This window comes from Setaria viridis, chromosome 7, assembly GCF_005286985.2.
Source record: "Setaria viridis chromosome 7, Setaria_viridis_v4.0, whole genome shotgun sequence".
NCBI classification, from domain to species: Eukaryota; Viridiplantae; Streptophyta; class Magnoliopsida; order Poales; family Poaceae; genus Setaria; species Setaria viridis.
Genome location: NC_048269.2, coordinates 15,511,563 through 15,531,745, shown reverse-complemented (window position 1 = coordinate 15,531,745; position 20,183 = coordinate 15,511,563). Strand labels below are relative to the sequence as shown.

Sequence of the window (20,183 nt, the reverse complement as noted above, 5' to 3'; positions counted from 1 at the left end):
TGGCTTAGGGAGCCTCCATGAGCGTAGTACCAATTTTTTGATCGTTCGGGCCATTCAATAGTTGCAGGTACGATTCCTCGTTCGATCAGATCTTGTTCCATCTTCCTCCACTTGGGAATTGCTGAGCCATACCCACCTCGCCCCAAATGATGGTGCTAGCCCTTCTGACTAGCATTTGCTGTGTTGGTCGTGATCTTTTTCACACCGTCTTCACTCCTCTTATATTCAACAAATGCATCCCAGTGGTCCCTCAACTTTGGCCACGCGTTGAAGTCTGGAGTTCGACCCTTCTTAATGTAGTGGGTATCCAGCATCTTCTTGAATGTCTAGAATTGAGTAGCCATCTTTTTAAGCGTCCACGCTTTGACATCCTTCTCACTATATCCTTCGGGGAATGTGAAATGTCTCTTCACGTCTTCCCACAGCATATTCTTTTCTGTCTCCGGGAGGGCGTACGGATTATTGCTTCTGCCCTTCCATTCTCTGATGCTGATAGGCACGTTGTCCCGGACGATTGCCCCGATCTGACTCACGTACTTCTTTGCTACTTTCTCGGGAGCAACCGGCCTGCCCTCTTCTGTCACTTCCGTGATGACAAGCCTCCCTTTCATCACCTTTGTACGACCTCGGGTCTTCTGCCCTTGTGTCGATCCGGAGGGCTAACAGTTCAAGATTCGTTAATTAGTACGTAGTAGTAATGGTGACGTGAAACAATACAAGAATGGTTATATATACCTCGCCGGAACCTTTCGCCACGGCAAGTTGTTGCTGCGGCTGTTGCTCTTCATTCCCATCGGCGGACATGTTGAGGAACATGTCCGCCTGGGTGCCCTCTTCATCCGTGTATAATAGTGGAACGTTGTCGCCACTACCATCACTAGCGATTATCTGCTCCATGATATACCTTGCGGTCTCATCGTCTGCCATTTCAACTATTGATTGAAACATACATGGAATCATACATGACAGTCATAGAAATCGTCTTACTACAAATTTCTACAAAGTCCTACAAAGTCCGGAATCATACATGTATATAATGAAATCATAAAATAACATGAATCCTACAAAGTCCGGAATATTTATACAAATTTCTACGAATTTCTACGAATTTCTAGCAATAACCACATGCGGTGCCTAGGTTGTGACGGCGGCGGTCAGGGCAGCGGAGGCGGGGACGGTTCCCTGGAACCACGGGCGGTGCCTAGGTTGTGACGGCGGCAGTTAGGGCGGCGGTACGGCGGAGGTGGGGACGGTTCCCCGGAACCACGGGAGGTGCCTACTAGGTTGTGACGGCGGCGGTCACAGCGGCGGGACGGCGGAGGGGACACATATACAAAAATCTAACTTAAAAAAAAAACTAACTTAAAAATCTAACTTAAAAATATAACTTAAAAATCTAACTTAACAATCTAACTAAAAAATCTAAATTGAAAATATAACTTAATTTTCTAACTTAACAATCATACTTAAAAATCTATCATAAAAATATAACTTAATTTTCTAACTTAAAAAAAAAGGCCCTCCCGGCGCTGCCGGCCGGCGCGGCGGCGGACCTCTCGCGCGCTGTCGTCGACGGTGGCCGGGGCGACGAGGTGGTCGGGTCGGCGGGAAGGCGGCGGCCGGGCGGTAGGACGGCGGCGGCCGGTGCGGCGAGGACGGCGGCCGAGGCAATGACGACGAGCCACCAAGGCGCGCGGGATGGCGGGACGGCATAGGCAGGATGGCGACGAGGTGGCGACGAGGGGCGACGAGGGGCGACGAGGCGGCGACGAGGATGGAGGCGGCGACGAGGATGGAGCCAGTGGCCGGAGGCGATGAGGTAGGGGCCGGGCGCGACGGACGAGGAGGATCGAGGCGGGCTGGCCGGGGCGATGGAGGACGACGATGTCTGGGCGCGGTCAGCGGCGGGACGACGACAGCCGGTGCAATGGGGGACGACGACGGCGGCGGCCGGCGAGGGAGGCGGACGGGCGGCGACGGCGGAGCAGAACGCGCGGGACTTGGCGAAAATTTTGCTAAGTGTAACTGGCGGGCGGTAGAAGGGAGTACAGTGCCTTTTAACCCCCCCCCCTTTATCCCGGTTCGTAATGGTACCCGGGACTAAAGGGCCTTTTGTCCCGGGTCCCGTCACCAACCGGGATAAAAGGCCCCCCCCTTTTATCCCGTTTGGTGACGGGACCCGGGACAAAAGGGTGCGTCCGCCAGGTGGGGCTGGGAGCGTACCCTTTTATCCCGGGTGCCACCACCAACCGGGATAAAAGGGGGGGCCTTTTATCCCGGTTGCAGTTGGCAACCGGGATAAAAGGGTACGTCCGGGCGGGAGACGAAAAGTACCCTTTTATCCTGGTTGCCGTTTGCAACCGGGATAAAAGGGGGGCCTTTTGTCCCGGTTGCTGTTAGCACCCGAGACAAAAGATCTTTTTTCCTAGTTTTGTTCTCCTGCCTGTTTTTTGGAAATGGATTTTATTTTATCTTTTCACTGTATTTCAGGATGAAAAACAAAACCTTCACAGATTTTGTACATGCAAAAATATATTTAATTAACGAGTAAATTGACAATATGTATGAATTAATCATTAATTCTATACCAGTTCATTTAGCCTCTAAAATATTTATTTTACTGCATTGCTGTGATCAAGAAATTATTCAATTAAATAATTTCAATGCGCAGAAAAATCCATGTTTGTATGTGGTTAACATTGTTCATGTTTATCTAAAAAATCTTCACCTAACAAATTTAAGAACACATGAAATCATACGTAGGGTAAATTACAAATTGTATCAATTAATACACAAAGGTCATGTTTATTTAACGCATTACAATACAACGTTGTAAAATTTCTTCTTCACGAAAGTTCCTTGATCATGATCGCGGTGTAAGTACGGAGCCTCTTCTTTGGATAGCAGGATGCTTGGATCAACTTCAACAGCAAATGAAGGCATGCCATCAAACTGATCATAATCATCTAATTGGTCTGTTTTATCCTCGACTCCCACGATTTTTCTTTTACCTGGAAGAACTATGTGGCACTTTGGCTCCCATGTCTCTTCTGGATTCCTCTTGGGTTTGCTACACATGTCCTTCACATAGAACACCTAATGCACATCATTGGCAAGTACGAATGGGTCATCACTATATCCAGTCTTGCTCAGATCTACTATTGTCATTCCGTACTGATCTTTGGTGACGGCAGTTAGCTTCACCCAATTGCAAAGAAATAGAGGGATGTACAGCGGTCCGTATTCGAGTTCCCATATCTCCTGTATGAAACCATAATACGACTCCTTGCTATTATTTCTGTCCATGGCATCTATGCGGACACCACTATTCTGGTTCGTGCTTTTCTGGTCCTGGGCTCTCGTGTAAAATGTGTAACCATTTATCTCATAGCCTTGGAATTTGACGATTGTGCTAGCAGGTCCCCTGGCTAACCAGGCAAGCTGTGGGTGAATCTCAGAGTTACCCATAAGTTGTTGGCGCAACCAGGAGGGAAAAGTTTCCATGTGATGACGGGTAAGCCAAGCATCGGATTTGGTCGGGTTTTTGGAAGCTACCATCTGCCTGTGCTGCTCGATGTACGGAGACACAAAGGATGACTGTTGTAGAACAGTGTAGTGTGCCTTGTCGAACAAATCAGTATCATTGCTCAAACTCGATTTCCTTCCAAGGGTGCCCATTCCTCGGAGCCTCCCCTCGTGGCGTGAAGTTGGAACCCCAATCGAGTCAATTGAATCAATAAAATCAACATAAAACTCGATCACCTCCTCTGTTCCATATCCCTTGGCGATGCTTCCTTCTGGACGGGCACGATTAAGAACATAGTTTTTTAGGACTGCCATGAACCTCTCGAAAGGCCACATATTGTGCAGGTATACAGGTCATAGAATACCAATCTCTTTTACTAGGTGAACCAGTAAGTGCGTCATAATATTGAAGAAGGATGGTGGAAATAACAACTCAAAACTGACAAGACATTGCACCACATCGTTCTGTAGCTTTGATAGCTTGGATGGATCGATTGCCTTCTGTGAAATCGCATTGAGAAACGCGCATAGCTTTACGAGCGGCAACCGGACATTTTCTGGTAGAACACCCCTCAGTGCAACCGGAAGCAACTGGGTCATCAACATGTGGCAGTCATGAGCCTTGAGATTTGTAAACTTCTTTTGTTTCATATTTATTATTCCCTTTATATTCGAGGAGTACCCAGACGGGACCTTCATACTATTCAAGCATTCAAACATGCTATCATTCTCTTCCTTGCTGAGAGTGTAACTGGCAGGACGTAAGTAGTGCTGTCCATTATCTCTCTTTTCCGGATGTAGGTCATCTCGTTGCCCCATGGCTTTCAGGTCCTGTCGTGCTTCCAATGTATCTTTTGAGGTTCCATAAACACCCATGAAGCCTAGCACGTTCACGCAAAGATTCTTCGTCAGGTGCATCACGTCTATTGCGTTGCGAACCTCTAGGATTTCCCAATAAGGTAGCTCCCAAAATATTGACTTTTTCTTCCACATGGGTGCATGTCCGTTATCATCGTTCGGAACAGGTTGGCTACCAAGTCCTTTTCCGAAGACTACATATACATCCTTCATCATCTTGAACACACGCTTTCCATTACGGTGTGCAGGTTTTTTACAATGGTCTGGCGCCCCTTTGAAATGCATCCCGCTCTTTCTCAGCTGGTGGTGAGCAGGGAGAAATCGACGATGACCCATATAGACGACCTTCTTACAGTGCTTCAAGTACATGCTGTCTGTGTCATCTAAACAGTGGGTGCATGCCCGATATCCCTTATTTTTCTGTCCTGAAAGGTTACTCAATGCAGGCCAATCGTTGATAGTTACGAACAACAGTGCTCGTAGATTAAAGATCTCTTGGTCCAAACCAAATAGTTAGGCATGAAACCGTATTTAAACAAGTGGCTGTGAATAGTCCCCCAGGAATCCTTTGAATACTCCTTCCTGTTATTGCATTGGAAGCATGGACAACATACGAACCCATTCTCTAGCTTGTTCGCTTTTGCCACTTCGAGAAAATAATGCAAGCCATCAATAAACGTCTTGCTCCGCCTGTCTGCATTATACATCCATTGCCGGTCCATCTGCATCGTATTACGCATGAAAATGGATTACACTTGACAATGGATTACGCGTGAAAATCGATTAAAGATCCAAACAACATGGTACAATACAACAACATGAAGATCCAAATACACATATTTAAATTAAAGTCCCAAACAACATGATACAATACAACAAGCCATCCACTGGTTATTATGAAGGAGGACTTTAAGCATCCTTGGACGGTGAAGACGAAGGTTCCGCTGACCCAGCCTCATCCTTAGGTTTATTTGTGCCGCCTGAAATGGTAGTACTAAGTGGACGTGAAACACCCGGGACTGAGGGTGGAGCATAACGACCACCAAAAGGAGGTTCCTGACCCGCGGCAACAGCTTCTTCATGACGTTGTTGCAAATAACGAAGCATTGCTTTTTCCAGCGCGCTCTTTTTCTTCGGCTTATGCTGAGGGCCAACTATGATTGGAACCTTGCCATAATAGGAACCACGATCGCCCCCACCATCGCCACTTCCTCCAGTAGCAGAAGCCATCTATGTACAAAAATTATTATCTTAACACTGCATAAGTTGTTCAACTTGAAGACCGTGATCATCTCGCGAGGATGTCCTCAACTGGGCGGCACCGGTATTCGTCATGAAAAAGGTTAGATGCTACGGAAAAGGGGACACGGTCACGATGTCCGTATCCACTCTTTCTCGTAGAATCGAACCTCCTTCTTGACATACGTTGCTGCTCAGCGGAAAACATCCTCGGAGAGATGAACACGGTATTCAAGTTCAACAAGTAGCAGAAGTCATCTATGTACAAAAATTCTTTCCTTACCACTACAGAAGTTGTTGAACTTGAAGACCGTGTTCATTTCGCGAGGATGTCCTCAGCTGGGCGGCACCGCACTTCGTCATGAAAGAGGTTAGATGCTACGGAAAAGGGGACACGGTCACGATGTCCGTATCCACTCTTTCTCGTAGAATCGAACCTCCTTCTTGACATACGTTGCTGCTCGGCGGAGAACATCCTAGCAGAAATGAACACGGTATGCAAGTTCAACAAGTATGGATTTAAAAAACCATATTGAATTTGATAAGATAAACCGTCTAGACAAGGTAGCATCATTTTTAAACCACTGCAATAATGCATACTATATATGACACATCAATCTCCCTCACATTCTAGCTCAAAATACCTCTCCATTTTTCTACTTCATCATCACATTGTAGCAAATAATCTTTCCATCTCCAAAGCATAAATCAAAGCATAACACGAGGATGAAGTAGCAAACCTTCGCAACACTTGTGTTGGCCGAGTGAAATTCCCACGAAAATGAGGGAAAAAACTTCGGGCAGCACCTTCCTTGCTTGCTTCGGCACCACTGGAGAGTAGGTGAAGCTCAGCTCTCTCTGTCAATGTGCTGGACTGGCTCGGGCTGGAGGAGGAAGAAAGTCCTCTGTCTTGGCCGTATATAATGGGGATGAGTTTTTATCTTGGTTAAAAACTCCAACCGAGACAAAAAGGAACACCTTTTGTCCCGGTTGGAAGTTTAGTCCCGGTTGGAGGCACCAACCGGGACTAACCTTTTTATCCCGGTTGGTGCCTCCAACCGGGATAAAAGGGTTCACCTTTTATCCCGGTTGGATCCTCCAACTGGGATAAAAGGGTCCCGCCACCGACACCCCCCAGCTAGCCGTTGCAACCGGGACTAAAGGGGGGCCTTTAGTCCTGGTTGCAATTACCAACCGGGAGTAAAGCTCCCCTCCAATTTTGCCTACCGTGGCGCACCCCCTTTTGTCCCGGGCCAACTTTAAACCGGGACAAAAGGGGGCGGATCGAAAGCCAATTCTATACTAGTGGTTGTTACCTGAGGCATTTAATGATGGTGTATACTCCTTCGTTTATGTTTATAAAGCGTACGTGCATAGCTAGATTCAAACATTGCTATCTTTGACCAATAATTTAACCAATATTTTTTTTATTTTTATGATGTAAACTTGACATGGTTGGATTTGTAATCAAATGTAGTCTCCAATAATTATAAGTTTATAACCATAAACAATATAATATAAGATAAATTAATGATCAAAGTGTAATTTAGGAGACCGTGCCATGTCATATCACGTCTTATAAAAATAAATGGAGGGAGTATATGAACTTTTCGATAGATGTCTTAATAATGTGAAGATGATATACAATATTATGGTGCATGTGGCGTCTTGAAGTAGGGAAGTAATTATTCCTTTGGTTTTACATTTGATTATATCAGTAAACTATGAAAGGTTTTAGCAAATTCTGGCTACCTAAAAAAAGATACATGTGCTTAATTTGCAGATGTTAATGAGTGTATACAACCAAACAGATGTCAAGGAATGTGCCACAATACTTTAGGAAGCTTCTACTGTACCCCATGCCCTGAGAAGACAGTATATGATCCAATCAAATTACAGTGCTCGTCAATGAAACAACAAAATGCTCTCTTAGGTAAGAAGTATATTTTTTGAGATATTGTTAGTGGAAATTTATCTACAGAACACTACAGTTACCTAGTTTTGTCACTATGACACTCAGTTTGTTATCTCGAGGACACTTGATGGTGTCCTACAGATAATAAAACTTGCTGCTGTGTCCTATAGAAAAGTTTGTATTTATTTAGTGTCCTGTAGACAAATTTCCCTATTATTTATGTTAAAATGGAACTCATAGGTACAATTTTTCAGGTGTTATTATCGGTCTGTGCAGCGGTTTTACAGTTCTGCTTCTTAGTGTTGGTGGAATATACCTCACTCGTCGATGGAAAAGAAACATCCAAAAACGACTGCGGAGGATGTATTTCCGTAGAAACCAGGGCCTACTCCTAGAACAACTAATATTATCTGATGAAAATGCTAGTGAAACGACAAAGATTTTCTCTCTGGAGGAGCTTGAAAAGGCAACAAATAATTTTGATTCCACACGTATCCTAGGCCGTGGTGGACATGGTACGGTTTACAAAGGCATCTTATCGGACCAACATGTGGTTGCAATAAAGCGGTCTAAAATTATTAAGGAAGGTGAGATTAATCAGTTCATAAATGAGGTTGCAATTCTTTCTCAAATAAACCATAGGAATATTGTTAAGTTATTTGGATGTTGTCTCGAGACTGAGGTCCCACTACTGGTGTATGATTTTATCCCTAATGGCTTACTTTATGACTTCCTCCATGGTGGTTCAAGTAACGAATTAGTTTTGTCATGGGATGGCTCCCTCCGGATTGCGGCCGAAGCTGCTGGGGCTCTTTGTTATCTCCATTCTGCAGCTTCAGTATCAGTTTTCCATCGTGATGTGAAGTCATCCAACATTCTCCTTGACTCCAACTATACCGCTAAAGTGTCAGATTTTGGTGCTTCAAGATTGGTTCCAATAGATCAAACACATGTAGTTACCAATGTCCAAGGAACGTTTGGATACTTAGATCCAGAGTATTACCATACTGGGCAATTAAACGAAAAGAGTGATGTTTGTAGTTTTGGTGTGGTACTCTTGGAATTGCTTGTAAGAAAGGAGCCTATTCTTACAAGTGAGTCGGGCACAAAGCAAAACTTGTCTAACTACTTTATGTGGGAGATGAAGAATAGGCCTATTACGGAAATAGTAGCTCCTCAAGTTCTCGAGGAAGCGTCTGAAGAAGAAATAAATTGTGTTGCATCTCTTGTGGAGATGTGCGTGAGACTCCAAAGTGACCAAAGACCTACTATGAAGCAAGTGGAGATGGCACTACAATTTCTGAGGACAAAACGAGCAGAGTCCAATCAACCTGCTGCTGGAAAAGATGAAGAGAGGCAACCCTTGCTTATGAAAGGTGATATAAACAGCTATCAGTTATCAGGCATTGATTTTGGGAAAAAATCTGAACTTTCCTCATCTCAACGTAGCAAAAAGTTCTACAGTCTGGAGCAAGAGTTCCTCTCGACTGCTGGTTTGCCACGTTAGACGTGCCTCAAGTCCAACGATATGTTGTTCTTCGTGATAATCCATCTAAGCATCAGTTAAATGGGGAACTTTATATACCTGTATATTATTGTAGATAGACCTTCTGGTGTGGAGTGAAATGTTTGTCTCTGTAGGTATTTGTAATGCATATATATCCTGAGACAATTGCACTATTTTACGTTTTACATCTTTTTTTTATAGAGTATGACCTGACTGATGCTCTGGCAGCGTCATGAGGTGTCTCCTGAAAATCGCCTTCTCTGCTCGCATCGGCGGAACCTGTCGCTCCCTTCCTCACAGCCTCCCTCCTTGCAGTTGCGGCTGCAGAGGAGAGCCCGCCCCATGCTGTGATGAGCGTTAGCTATGCGTAGGCCAGCATACAACCTCACTACCACGCAGGATACCTGTCGGATCTCTGGTGCTGGATTTCGCCCCTCCGCTACCGTCGTCTCCTTCATCTCGGCCGTGGCGCGCCGCATAGCTGCTGCTGGCCTCCCTGCTTGCAATTGATTTCTGCTCCTCTTCCTCTGTTCTCCATTTCCCTTTGGTCTATCTAGTACTCTCTGTTCACCCTCCCTCCCTGTTACCACTTCATTATCAGCATTTGATTTGTGCGTTTTCCCTGGTTCAACTTGAGATAAGACGCAGGTGTTGTACCGATTTGATTATATATTTAAATGATTTAATTATTCTGTTGATTGACTTATATACTGATTTGCATGTTCCAATGAAAATCTCATGTGAGGGTTGTTATTACCAGGTAAAGTTCAAGAGACGACACTAGATTTCCAATTTTCCATTTGGTAAAGCATGTTTGTTCTGTACCTCAACTGATCATTATATGTCGTTAACTCTTCAATTATATGAATTGATCAAAATCTTTAATTAATTTTGAGTTCATAAATAGATTAGCAAATATCGAGCTTTTTAACTTTGGGCACATGGCTATGCTTGTTAATATTTCCTTTTGCTGTTCCACTATCCATTACTAAGCTTAAATACACAGTAGACTAAAAGTAACTTTTATCCACTAGCCAATATTTTCCAAATAATGAATAAGTACTATTCTTACACAGTTACAAAGTACCGATTGTTATCAAATTTATATATATTATCGACATATCATCACCTTTGGCGTTGATCGACCTAAAATTTATGTATATTGTTATCATGGGAACTAAAAATTGATATTATATTTCCCCTTATATGTTCTGTATACAATCACCAACTAACAGAACTAGAAAGGAGTAGTAGAAACATGAAGGAGAGGAAACAAGAGTGATAAAAGGTATAACATTCAGATTGCTAAACATAAAAGGTATATATATATATATAGGATTATACTATTTGGTAACCTAGGTACGGAATAAACTATTTCGTACCCGAGTCACCCGCGGATCCGGCTCGCACCTTCCTGCCGGGTTTTTTTTCTCCCGCTTCCCCCGTTTTTTTCCCACTTTTTCCTCCGAACGTGCGTCTTCGATCGTGGGTGGTCCGTTCAGTTCCCGTAGCGGACGCCGCAGCTCGCCATTCGCTGCCGCCGTCTCTCACCAACCCCAGCCGCCGCCGCCGCCTCCCAATGCTGTTCCCCCTCCCGGTCCTCGTTGCGTTCTCGCTGCCGCTCCCCATCTGCAACCGCCGTCGCCTCTCCCCATCCGTAGCCGCCGCCGCCACTCGCCATCGGAACCGGCCGCCTACAATCTCCATCCGTAGCCGTCGTCGCCTAGCGGACGCCGCTGCTCGCCATTCGTTGTCGCCGCCGCTGCTCGACAACCGCCACTGCGTGATTCCGTTTGCGTTTGGATTCCTCGTCGTCCTCGGACTCCGACAACGACGAGCGGCCGCACCCCTCGGCGCCCGCCACCAAGGTCAAGCCCTCCTGCTCCGACTCCGCAGCCGCGGCGGCCGCCGAGGCTAAGGCCAAGGTGTTCCGCCTCTTCGGCCGCGAGCAGCCCATCCACAAGGCCCTCGGAGGAGGCAAACGTGAGGCTCTGCTTCATGCTCTGAATCACGCTGTTTTTTTTATGGTTTTGACTTGAAATCGGTAGATCGGATCTGGTTGCGTGGGATCTGGACGGGATTGAAGCCTTGGGTTGTAGGTTAGATCTGATAGGTTTATGCCTTGGATTCAATGCAGCTTGATTGCATAGTGGTACACGATCTGATCTGTTGAGCTTGTCTGAAACTAGCCTTCCAATATTTTTTTCAATTGTCTGGTAACAATAGAATTCTATTGCCTATTGCATTTGCAACTGCTTACATAGATGACGAGGATCCCTTGCTTATGAATGCTTTGTCGTTTGGGCCAGTGCATTTTGGAGGTGTTATATGTTCTTGTATGGGGGTCAATACTGTTGGGGTCTTTTGGTTGCTTTGCATTAAGATGCTAACAAATTGAAGTTTCTTACGAAAAGAATCGAACTGCTTTATTTCACATTGTGTTTGTCTAAAACATAAGGCCTTGCCTTAGAGAGGTTGCGATACTATCTTATTGCACTGTGTCTTTGCACCTGATTGCATATTTACTTAAATGACAACCAGAGCACTCTTTGCTTGCAAACATTTTTCTTTGTCAAGTTAGGGGGCGTTTGGTTCCCTTTGCTTATTTTTAGCACGTGTCACATCGAATGTTTAGGTACTAATTAGGAGTATTAAACGTAGACTATTTATAAAACCCATTACATAAGTGGAGGCTAAACGGCGAGACGAACCTATTAAGCCTAATTAATCCATCATTAGCAAATGTTTACTGTAGCAACACATTGTCAAATCATGGACTAATTAGACTTAATAGATTCGTCTCGCCATTTAGCCTCCACTTATCTAATGGGTTTTGTAAATAGTCTACGTTTAATACTCCTAATTAGTATCTAAACATTTGCTGTGACGGGTGCTTAAAAATAAGCAACCGAACCAAACCAGGCCTTAATTGTCTGTTGATTAAGGTATAATGGGAATTGTTTGACCTGATTTCCTGATTATCTACTATTATACCTGCCATATTCATATTCATTGCTGTTCTTTATTTTGCAGCTGCTGATGTATTGCTATGGAGGAACAGGAACATCTCTGCTGGAGTACTTGGTGGTGTCACTGCAATCTGGATCCTCTTTGAATGCCTTGGCTACCATCTTCTGACCTTCAATTGCCATGGTCTCATATTCTCTCTGGGTGTTCTCTTTCTCTGGTCTAACTCCTCCTCGTTCATCAACAAGTAAGATTTCAGCTTATTGTGATATACTGCACAGACTTAAAAGGATACAAAGTTTGTTCATCGCAAGTTACATGGATATAGAATTAGTTAATGATGTGAAATCCTGCCCTTTATTTCAGGTCTCCCCCACGGATCCCAGAGGTGATCATTCCTGAAGATCTGGTTGTCAACATTGCACTATCTACTCGCTATGAGATCAACAGGGCCTTTGTCAATCTTCGCCAGATTGCTCTTGGCCGGGACATAAAGAAGTTCCTTATGGTACGTCTACTATGTGATTGCCTGTGCTGATCACTGGTACATGTTTCTTCTTTCCTGTAGCTAGTGTATGTATCCATTTTAGGATTATCTTGTATGAATGCAAACGTACCCTATTATCTCGTATGAATGCAAACATACCCTCTTTCCTGTAGCTTTAGAAACGTTGGACATTATTCCTTTTTGACAAGGTTATATGCAGTTTTGAGCTCTTTCGTAAAATTGGAGATTATTCCTGAACTTTGCACTGCTCATTTTTCTTCAAAAACTTAAGCAGAGGCGAGCTTAATTGCCTAGTAAAGCCAGCCTGTCTGCCTGTGTTTATAATTTTATATCCATAAGAATGCTTCTGATTTCTCAGAGCTATATGTCATGCCAGTGTATTATCAGTTTGTCTTTATCTTTGCTCCAAATCAATGCCATCACTGTTGTTTCTCGAATACTGGAAATACTCATTGGTGCAGAGACAAATTTTATTTTATTTTGAATCAGGATGCCGCAGCAGGTGGCAGTACCATGGAGATGAGGATGCGGAACAGTGGGTGTTCGCAGGGACGTACGCGGATGAGCTCTTCGAAAAAGAGGTCAGTGAATCTGGGTTCCTCCCAATGGTCGCAAACGATGATCCTCTCTTAATCACCTATCGCACATGCCTTTATCTGTGACTATGGAACTAGCTGGCTCAATGCTACAATGGATAGAATGAAGATTTTATGTTCCCACGAGCCACATTGCATAAATTTGCAAGGTAATGTTGACTAAATTCTGTTCAAACATGAACCAAGATTTGAAAGGTTATAACTCTTTTGCTCCTATAATTTTGTAGGCATCCATGCTTTGGAGAAGAAGGTTGACTGCACTAGCTTATGAATTCCCTGACATTGAACTCATGTTACTTGCATATTTATCAAGGGAACCTAAGATGCATATTTAAGCTCCACAGCATGGCTCCTGCTTTTTTTTTGTTCTGACAATTGCTTCATTCTCTCCTGTGGACTCCGGTGAGCTAGGGAAGTCTCTACATTGCTTCCGTGTTTATTGGCAGAAAACTGAAGGCACCTAAAAAGGGTGTTTTAACTTTTTGTTATGGCTACCACAGCATGGCTCCTGCATTTTTTTTGTTCTGACAATTGCTTCATTCTCTCCTGTGGACTCCGGTGAGCTAGGGAAGTCTCTACATTGCTTCCGTGTTTATTGGCAGAAAACTGAAGGCACCTAAAAAGAGTGTTTTAACTTTTTGCTATGGCTACCTCTCAGATGTAAATTGGCTTCCAGGAGAATAGTTCACTTATAATGGTTTAGGGCTTGCTTTTGTCTGTATATTCAGAATGCTTTGACCGTTGCTATTTTGACAGCCTTTTACATTCACATATCTGTATTATGAAGCATAAATATAATGTTAGTCCTGCTTGGTTGTCCCTCTCTTTTTTCTCTTTGCACCATTTTTATGCACATAGATAATTTTATGATCCATCTATTCATATTCTTGTTAAAAAATTTCATGCAGTTTTGGGTGCATTGAGTTTACACAAGGAGTGCATGTGGGACTCCTCTCATCCAGGGGGAGCTGCTAGACTATCAATAGCCATCGGTGTCTACATTATGTTCTACGAGTACTTTTGTTTTCATTTCTTAGCAATGTAATCGCCCATGCTGTAACCGTATGTTCCAAACTCTTACTCTTTCTTCTTAAATGAAAGGCAGTGCTCCTGCCAATGTTTTGAAAAAACTGTGGAGCACCCTCCTGGAGTCCTTCCCAGTACAATGCAATCTTGTCCTGTCATGCTCGTGGGCACTTTGATTTTGCGATCTTCATCTGTTGAATGCTAAAAATTTCTCAGTGGAGGTTCTTATATGTTGGACATGTCGTGTCACAATAATTTCAACATGAGCTGGCCGGCAATCACAAAATCATTGTATTCAAATAGCAATATGTTTGTAGTTGAATTAATTGTCAGTGAAGCTGGGCAACATATGCTCACTCGGAAAAGGGTTTGAGCAGATGACAGTTGGTGCGGGAAGGTTAATTATATGGTATCCAAGCTAATTGTATGGTCAGCTGGCTGATTTGTTTATTGGTTTGAACCCAACGAATTGTTTAAAAGTTTAGGCATCTGGCATTGCTCATCCACGAGACAGAATTCTGAAGCTGGGATTCGCTCAGATATATATGCTAGTGCACAGCTGCAGCTGCTGATGGCGACCGGAAAACCAAGAGCTGCTGCGGAGGGTCGTCCATCAGGATCAGGATTAGGATTCGACCAATTTTTGTTGCTTGCTTACACAATAATCATCAAGCTAACCCCAGCCAGCCAGCCAGCAAACCTCATCAGCATCAGTCGCTGTATCAAGTTGTTATTAATGGTATGGACCAACACTAGAAGTATTCACAATCATGATGACGAAAAACCCTATCAATCTTCGGGGCATTTGGATAGCAGGGGTTAAACTTTAACCTGTCACATCGGATGTTCGGATGCTAATTAGGAGGACTAAACATGAGCTAATTATAAAATTAATAGCAGAACCCCTAGGCTAAATCGCGAGACGAATCTATTAAGCCTAATTAATCCATCATTAGTGAATGGTTACTGTAGCACCACATTGTCAAATCATGGATTAATTAAGCTTAATAGATTCATCTCGCGATTTAGCCTAGGGGTTGTGCAATTAATTTTGTAATTAGCTTATGTTTAATACTCCTAATTAGTGTCCAAACATCCGATGTGACAAGGGCTAAAGTTTAGCCCCCATCTCCCAAACACCCCCTTCATCTGCTACTAGCAGACAGATAACTCAATCATTCCAAACCCCAACCGGATTTCCTGACTTTTCAGCGCAACTACACAACATCGATCTTGCATACCCAGCAGCAGGCAGCAGCAAATAAAAAGGTCAACAAGCTTACCATTACAACTCAACACTTCTTCTCATGTTGATTGCTTCCCATTTGGACTTTAAAGCCATTTTCAGGACAAAACAAGACTTGAATCAACAGCTACTAGCTGTGCTTATCACATCAAGACATTGCATCTACCTGCTCTAATCGCTGCTATGCTAACCCCATCTATTGATCTTATTCACAGGCCAGCTTCGTGTCAAAGCTGGTCAAACATATGGCGAAGGCCTGGAAAGCCGACAGCGGGTACTGGTAGTCCATGGTGAACGTATCCTTTGCAACTTTGCCGAATTGCAAGATCACCATGTCGTGGCTCGACGACGCCTGGGGCTGCGGCGTCTGTCGAGCAGGAGGTGCCGAAGCCCCTGCTGCGGCTGCCTGTGCCGCAGAAGCTATCAGCTGGAAGTTCTTGACTGATGCCACCGTCACACGGCCACGGAAGTTGAGGCACCAGCATTGCAGCTGCTCGTGACACCTCGACGCCTTGTTGCACAGAACCAGGGGCCTCTCCTTATCTGCGTCGTCGTCGTCGTCGTCGCCGCCGCCTCGCTGATTTCCTCCGCCAAACTCCGAGTACCGACAACTGCTCAAGTCCATGGAGCTGTCTGCGATGGAGTACTTGGAGAAAGAAGTTGCTGTGCTGTGGAAGGACTCGTCGAATAACCTCGGGAGGAGCTCTTTCGGTTGCCCAGGCACAACACCGCCAGGCTCCCTGCTGGTCGGGGCGGCGTTCTCTGTCGGAGCAATGCCGGGCCTCAACGTCTTCTTCAAAGATCACGGCTGCGGCGGTTCCAATAGATGGCCATGAGGTGGACGGCCTTTCAGCGCGGTTGTTGTCGCCTGTAAAAAAAAACTGACGAAGGGAAATTGATTCATCACGTGTGCGGGCAGGGTGAACCGGGCAGGCGCGCTGGTCCATGGGGGGCTCGGGTACGGAACAGTTATTCCGTATCCTGCTACCAAATAGCGGAGGCTTATACATAGAGAGGGGGATTTTTAAAAAATTTGAGTTCACAACTGCACTTCTAATATTAATACTTAGTTTTGCTGTCACAACAGCTAAGCATGTGCTCTTATTGTCTGTTTTCTTTACCAGTGAACTATTTATCTTATTGTATATACAACGAAAAAACTAACTACATGTATGTGCTTATCGAGATGTCCTCGACCACAACAACGCACAACAGATGAGTGTGTTTACGACCAGCAGGTCGTCAGAGGTCCGTAATTGATTAATTTAGCATGTAGCACAAATAGCTTGCTACTCTCTCGGTGTTAGATTCTGGCAAGTCAGCAAGGACAACGTGCGACTGGCACAAAAACAAAAGAACGAGACATCATGCATGGTATGCTGCTCAAAATCCAGAGACTTCCTATTCCAATAGGTCATGTTTAGTTACCTCCAAACTTCCAACTTTAACACTATGAAAAAGAAGATTCCCCATCACATCAAACTTGTGGTACATGCATGGAGTACTAAATGTTGACGAAATCAAATGCACAGTTTTGTTGTACTTTGCGAGACAAATATTTTGAGCCTAATTAGTCAATATTTGAACAATAATTCACAAATACAAACGAAACGCTACAGTTGCGCATTTATAGCAAAATGCTAATTTTGACACTTCCAAATTGGGAACTAAACAAGGCTTTAATCGAGCCAGTATCGTGGAATCCTGTCGTATTTTTCTACATTAGTCATTTTTTTCCGCTCTAACATATTCTGATGCAAGTTGTGTGCGTGTGTATTTATATATATATAAAGGGATCTATTTATCTGTAGCTGGTCACAGAATAGACTATTCTGTAACCGTGTAACCGGATCATCCATCCGTCCAAATCGAGATCATCCGCCACGTAATCGACCGAGCCAGCGAGCTTAGCGATGGAGTCGAGCCACGTAATCCAGCTCGTCATGGGACCGCTCGTCGGCTCCATCCTCAATCTTATCCGCGTCCGCCGCTGCCGCCCAAAATCCATCGCCTCCCCGTCAGCCATCCCGCCCGCCCCCACGCGCGCAGTCGCCGCCCAAATCTCGCTCCCAACTCCGAGCAGGTCCCCCTCCCTCGCCCCTACCGATCTGGAGTCGGGCTAGCCGGCCTGGCCCACCTCCGCCCTCCCGCCCCCTCCTGCCGCCACGGGATATGGCGAGCGGCGGCAGCCCCCGCCGGCCCCTCCTCCCGTGCCGCCCGCCGGCCCCTCCGCCCGGTGGAGGGGTGGCCGCCGGTGCGGTCGTTCAGAGGAACCTGGCGTCCATCAGGTACTCGCCGCAGTCGTCGTCGGCTCATCATCAGGACGGCGGAGTTAAGGGAGGCCGCGGCGCCAAGGGAGGCGGCGCCGGCGAGGGCGGGCACAACCGCACAAGAGCGGCGGCCTGTTCGTGAAGATCAACATGGACGGAGTGCCCATCGGGCAGAAGGTGGACCTCACGGCGTACGGCGGCTACGCCGAGCTCTCCGCCGCCGTCGGCAAGCTCTTCCGCGGCCTGCTCGCCGGTACGTACTCCATCGTCGCCTCGTTTGTTCCAAGAACTGTGTATGCGTGCTCGCGTTGTCTGATCATGCGAGCAAAAAAATCCCTCGATTGCGCAGCCCAGAGGGACCCAGCCGCCGCCGCGGTGGGCTTGCGCTGCGGCGAGGAGGCAGCGGGGGAGGAGGCCGAGGAGCCCGTGATCAGCGGCGAGTACACACTGGTGTACGAGGTCGAGGAGGGCGACCGGGTGCTGGTCGGCGACGTCCCTTGGGAGTAAGTCTGAACGGGATCAAAATCAGCTAGCATGTCTGTCCGCATCAGTCACGATGTCGATTTCATGGAATTCTAGGCTGATGGCCATAGTCAAAGTAATATGACAGTATCTTAGTTGCCATCATTTTCGTTGTGTTTTACTCATTACTCCCAGAGATAAAAGGATGAGTGTTCTGTGCAACAAATCAGTCTGTACCCAACACATTTTTTAAAGGCAATGTTTATTGTTTTCAGTCACACCAATACAATTACGGTGACTGCATATCAATTTGTATTGTCAAATCAAGCCTGTCATTATCCTGAATCCTTCGCCCTTGATAAATCACCTGCCACAGTTTGGGCACTAGACGTTTAATTATGGTAAATAGCCGTTGTCCTAGTTGTAGTAAATCACTTCATAACTATCGTCCATAGACTGTTGAATTATGTAAAATTCTACCATTTTGCATTGCTAAATCGAGTCTTCAAGCATCATTTTGCTTGCTTGTGGTAAATCATCTGTCACATTATCATTGCTACATGTTTATTTATAGTACTCACAATTATCGTAAATTGGTTCCTCAATGCTATAATTTGTGTAAATTGGGCACTTCATTGTAGTAAGTATGAAACAACGCGTGCTATCGCTTGCATTCTCGTAAATAACCCTCTGTCCATTTTTTTAACTGTGTCCAGAATATACAAGAAAACATATAGCACATGCTAGTTTAGTTTCTCGTAAGTGAATCACCGATTGCAGATTAGTAGCGTGAGGAATTGGGAGTTACGATTGCAGATAGGCACTGGAGCACAGATAACAGAGTGACAGGGAGACAAACTCATAAGACAGAGGCACAGGAGCAGATTTATTAGGCAAATGAGCTTGCGATCAACAACAGCATCAAAGTGGGACCTGCCAGTTGCCATGCTCTAGATGATTTTGTAAGGTTGGTAAAAAATCGACTTGTATGGTCATTATTCTTGTTTTCCTTCTTTTATCCAAAGCCGTAGTATAGTAAATTTGATTATATAACTGAACTACAAAGCACTAGTATAGGGTGAACATTTAGTGAGGTTTGCGCAAAATGATTTCTTGTTTCCATGTCTTAGCAGCTAGTATATCACATAGATATGTGTTCATGGATATGTTATCTAGTCTTTATCCTGCAGTAATCATGTGGGACAAGATGCACTGGAAGTGTTGATTTTTTCCCTAGCCTAGCAGTTCTGCAGTTTACTATTTTCAGTACCCTTTCATATGTTTATAGGACTATTTTGATAACTGTTCAGGCACCATGCCCTGTTATGATGGCGAACCCGTTCATATTGTATCATTTTCAGTACTAAATCTAATACTGTCATTGGGAATTCTATGCATCATGATCAAACTGAAACTGTTTCAATTTGAACAGTGACAGTTGGAATAGTAATTGATATACTTCCATATTTAACATATGTTTCTGCCATTGTAGTGAATTCCACTGGAGTAACTTGATGCCATTGTGGTGACTTGAGATGATGGTTGTCTTTTTCATATTTTTGTCTGAACAATTATGTTGATATGATAAACATTGTACGATTTTTTAGTAGGGCACTCTGATCATAGTGTTCAGTAGGCAAAACAATGTTTATTAGTATCTGATCATCATGTGGTTACCATACTTGGTTCAATCCTGCTTGCTCTCATTCATGTAGTTCATTCGTTCTAATTTTAAATCACTACATATGCAGGAAAAGGAGCCCAATTTAGGTTTGTGCTGCTCTTTTAATATTTACCACTCACTGAACACCAGCCAACAAGTTTCCAGCCAGAACTTTTGATACAACTTAATCTATATGTCATGGTATACCATACTTTTGTATTACATCTTTTAACCATTGTCTATTTGTCTTACATCATACTCCCATGGTCGAGCAATTTGGATTATAGTAAATGCAGTTGTGCTAACTTGACAGTTGACACCACCGTAGTAGTTACGAATTAGTTCCTGGTAAATGGGTCATGCTGTTATAGTAATTGGTCCATTTTTTTTTTTGAGAAACA

At 44.5% G+C, this 20,183-nt stretch overlaps 3 protein-coding genes and 1 pseudogene across 3 annotated transcripts; 3 read left to right on the top strand and 1 right to left on the bottom strand.

Moving 5' to 3' along the window:
- Nucleotides 1-9,229, top strand: part of LOC117864653 (wall-associated receptor kinase 2-like) — a 42,035-nt pseudogene extending 32,806 nt beyond the window's left edge.
- Nucleotides 9,230-10,837: 1,608 nt separating this feature from the next.
- On the top strand, nt 10,838-13,910 carry LOC117864652 (reticulon-like protein B1; the record flags this gene model as incomplete). The annotated part of the gene is made up of 3 exons (XM_034748773.2): nt 10,838-11,027; nt 12,078-12,258; nt 12,378-13,910. Coding segments are annotated over 3 exons (543 nt in total), but the record flags the coding sequence as incomplete, so codon positions are not given.
- Nucleotides 13,911-15,269: 1,359 nt separating this feature from the next.
- LOC140223449 (tubby-like F-box protein 7) lies at nt 15,270-16,334 on the bottom strand. Its single transcript, XM_072295292.1, has 2 exons — nt 16,314-16,334; nt 15,270-16,180 (listed from the first exon to the last, which is right to left on the bottom strand). The coding sequence occupies exons 1-2, from the start codon at nt 16,332-16,334 to the stop codon at nt 15,593-15,595; spliced, it is 609 nt and encodes a 202-aa protein (XP_072151393.1). The 3' UTR covers nt 15,270-15,592.
- A 1,017-nt stretch (nt 16,335-17,351) lies between these two features.
- Nucleotides 17,352-19,810, top strand: LOC117864434 (auxin-responsive protein IAA16). Its single transcript, XM_034748540.2, has 4 exons — nt 17,352-17,910; nt 18,007-18,160; nt 18,936-19,086; nt 19,612-19,810. The coding sequence occupies exons 1-3, from the start codon at nt 17,808-17,810 to the stop codon at nt 18,937-18,939; spliced, it is 261 nt and encodes an 86-aa protein (XP_034604431.1). The 5' UTR covers nt 17,352-17,807; the 3' UTR covers nt 18,940-19,086; nt 19,612-19,810.
- The last annotated feature ends 373 nt before the right edge of the window (nt 19,811-20,183 follow it).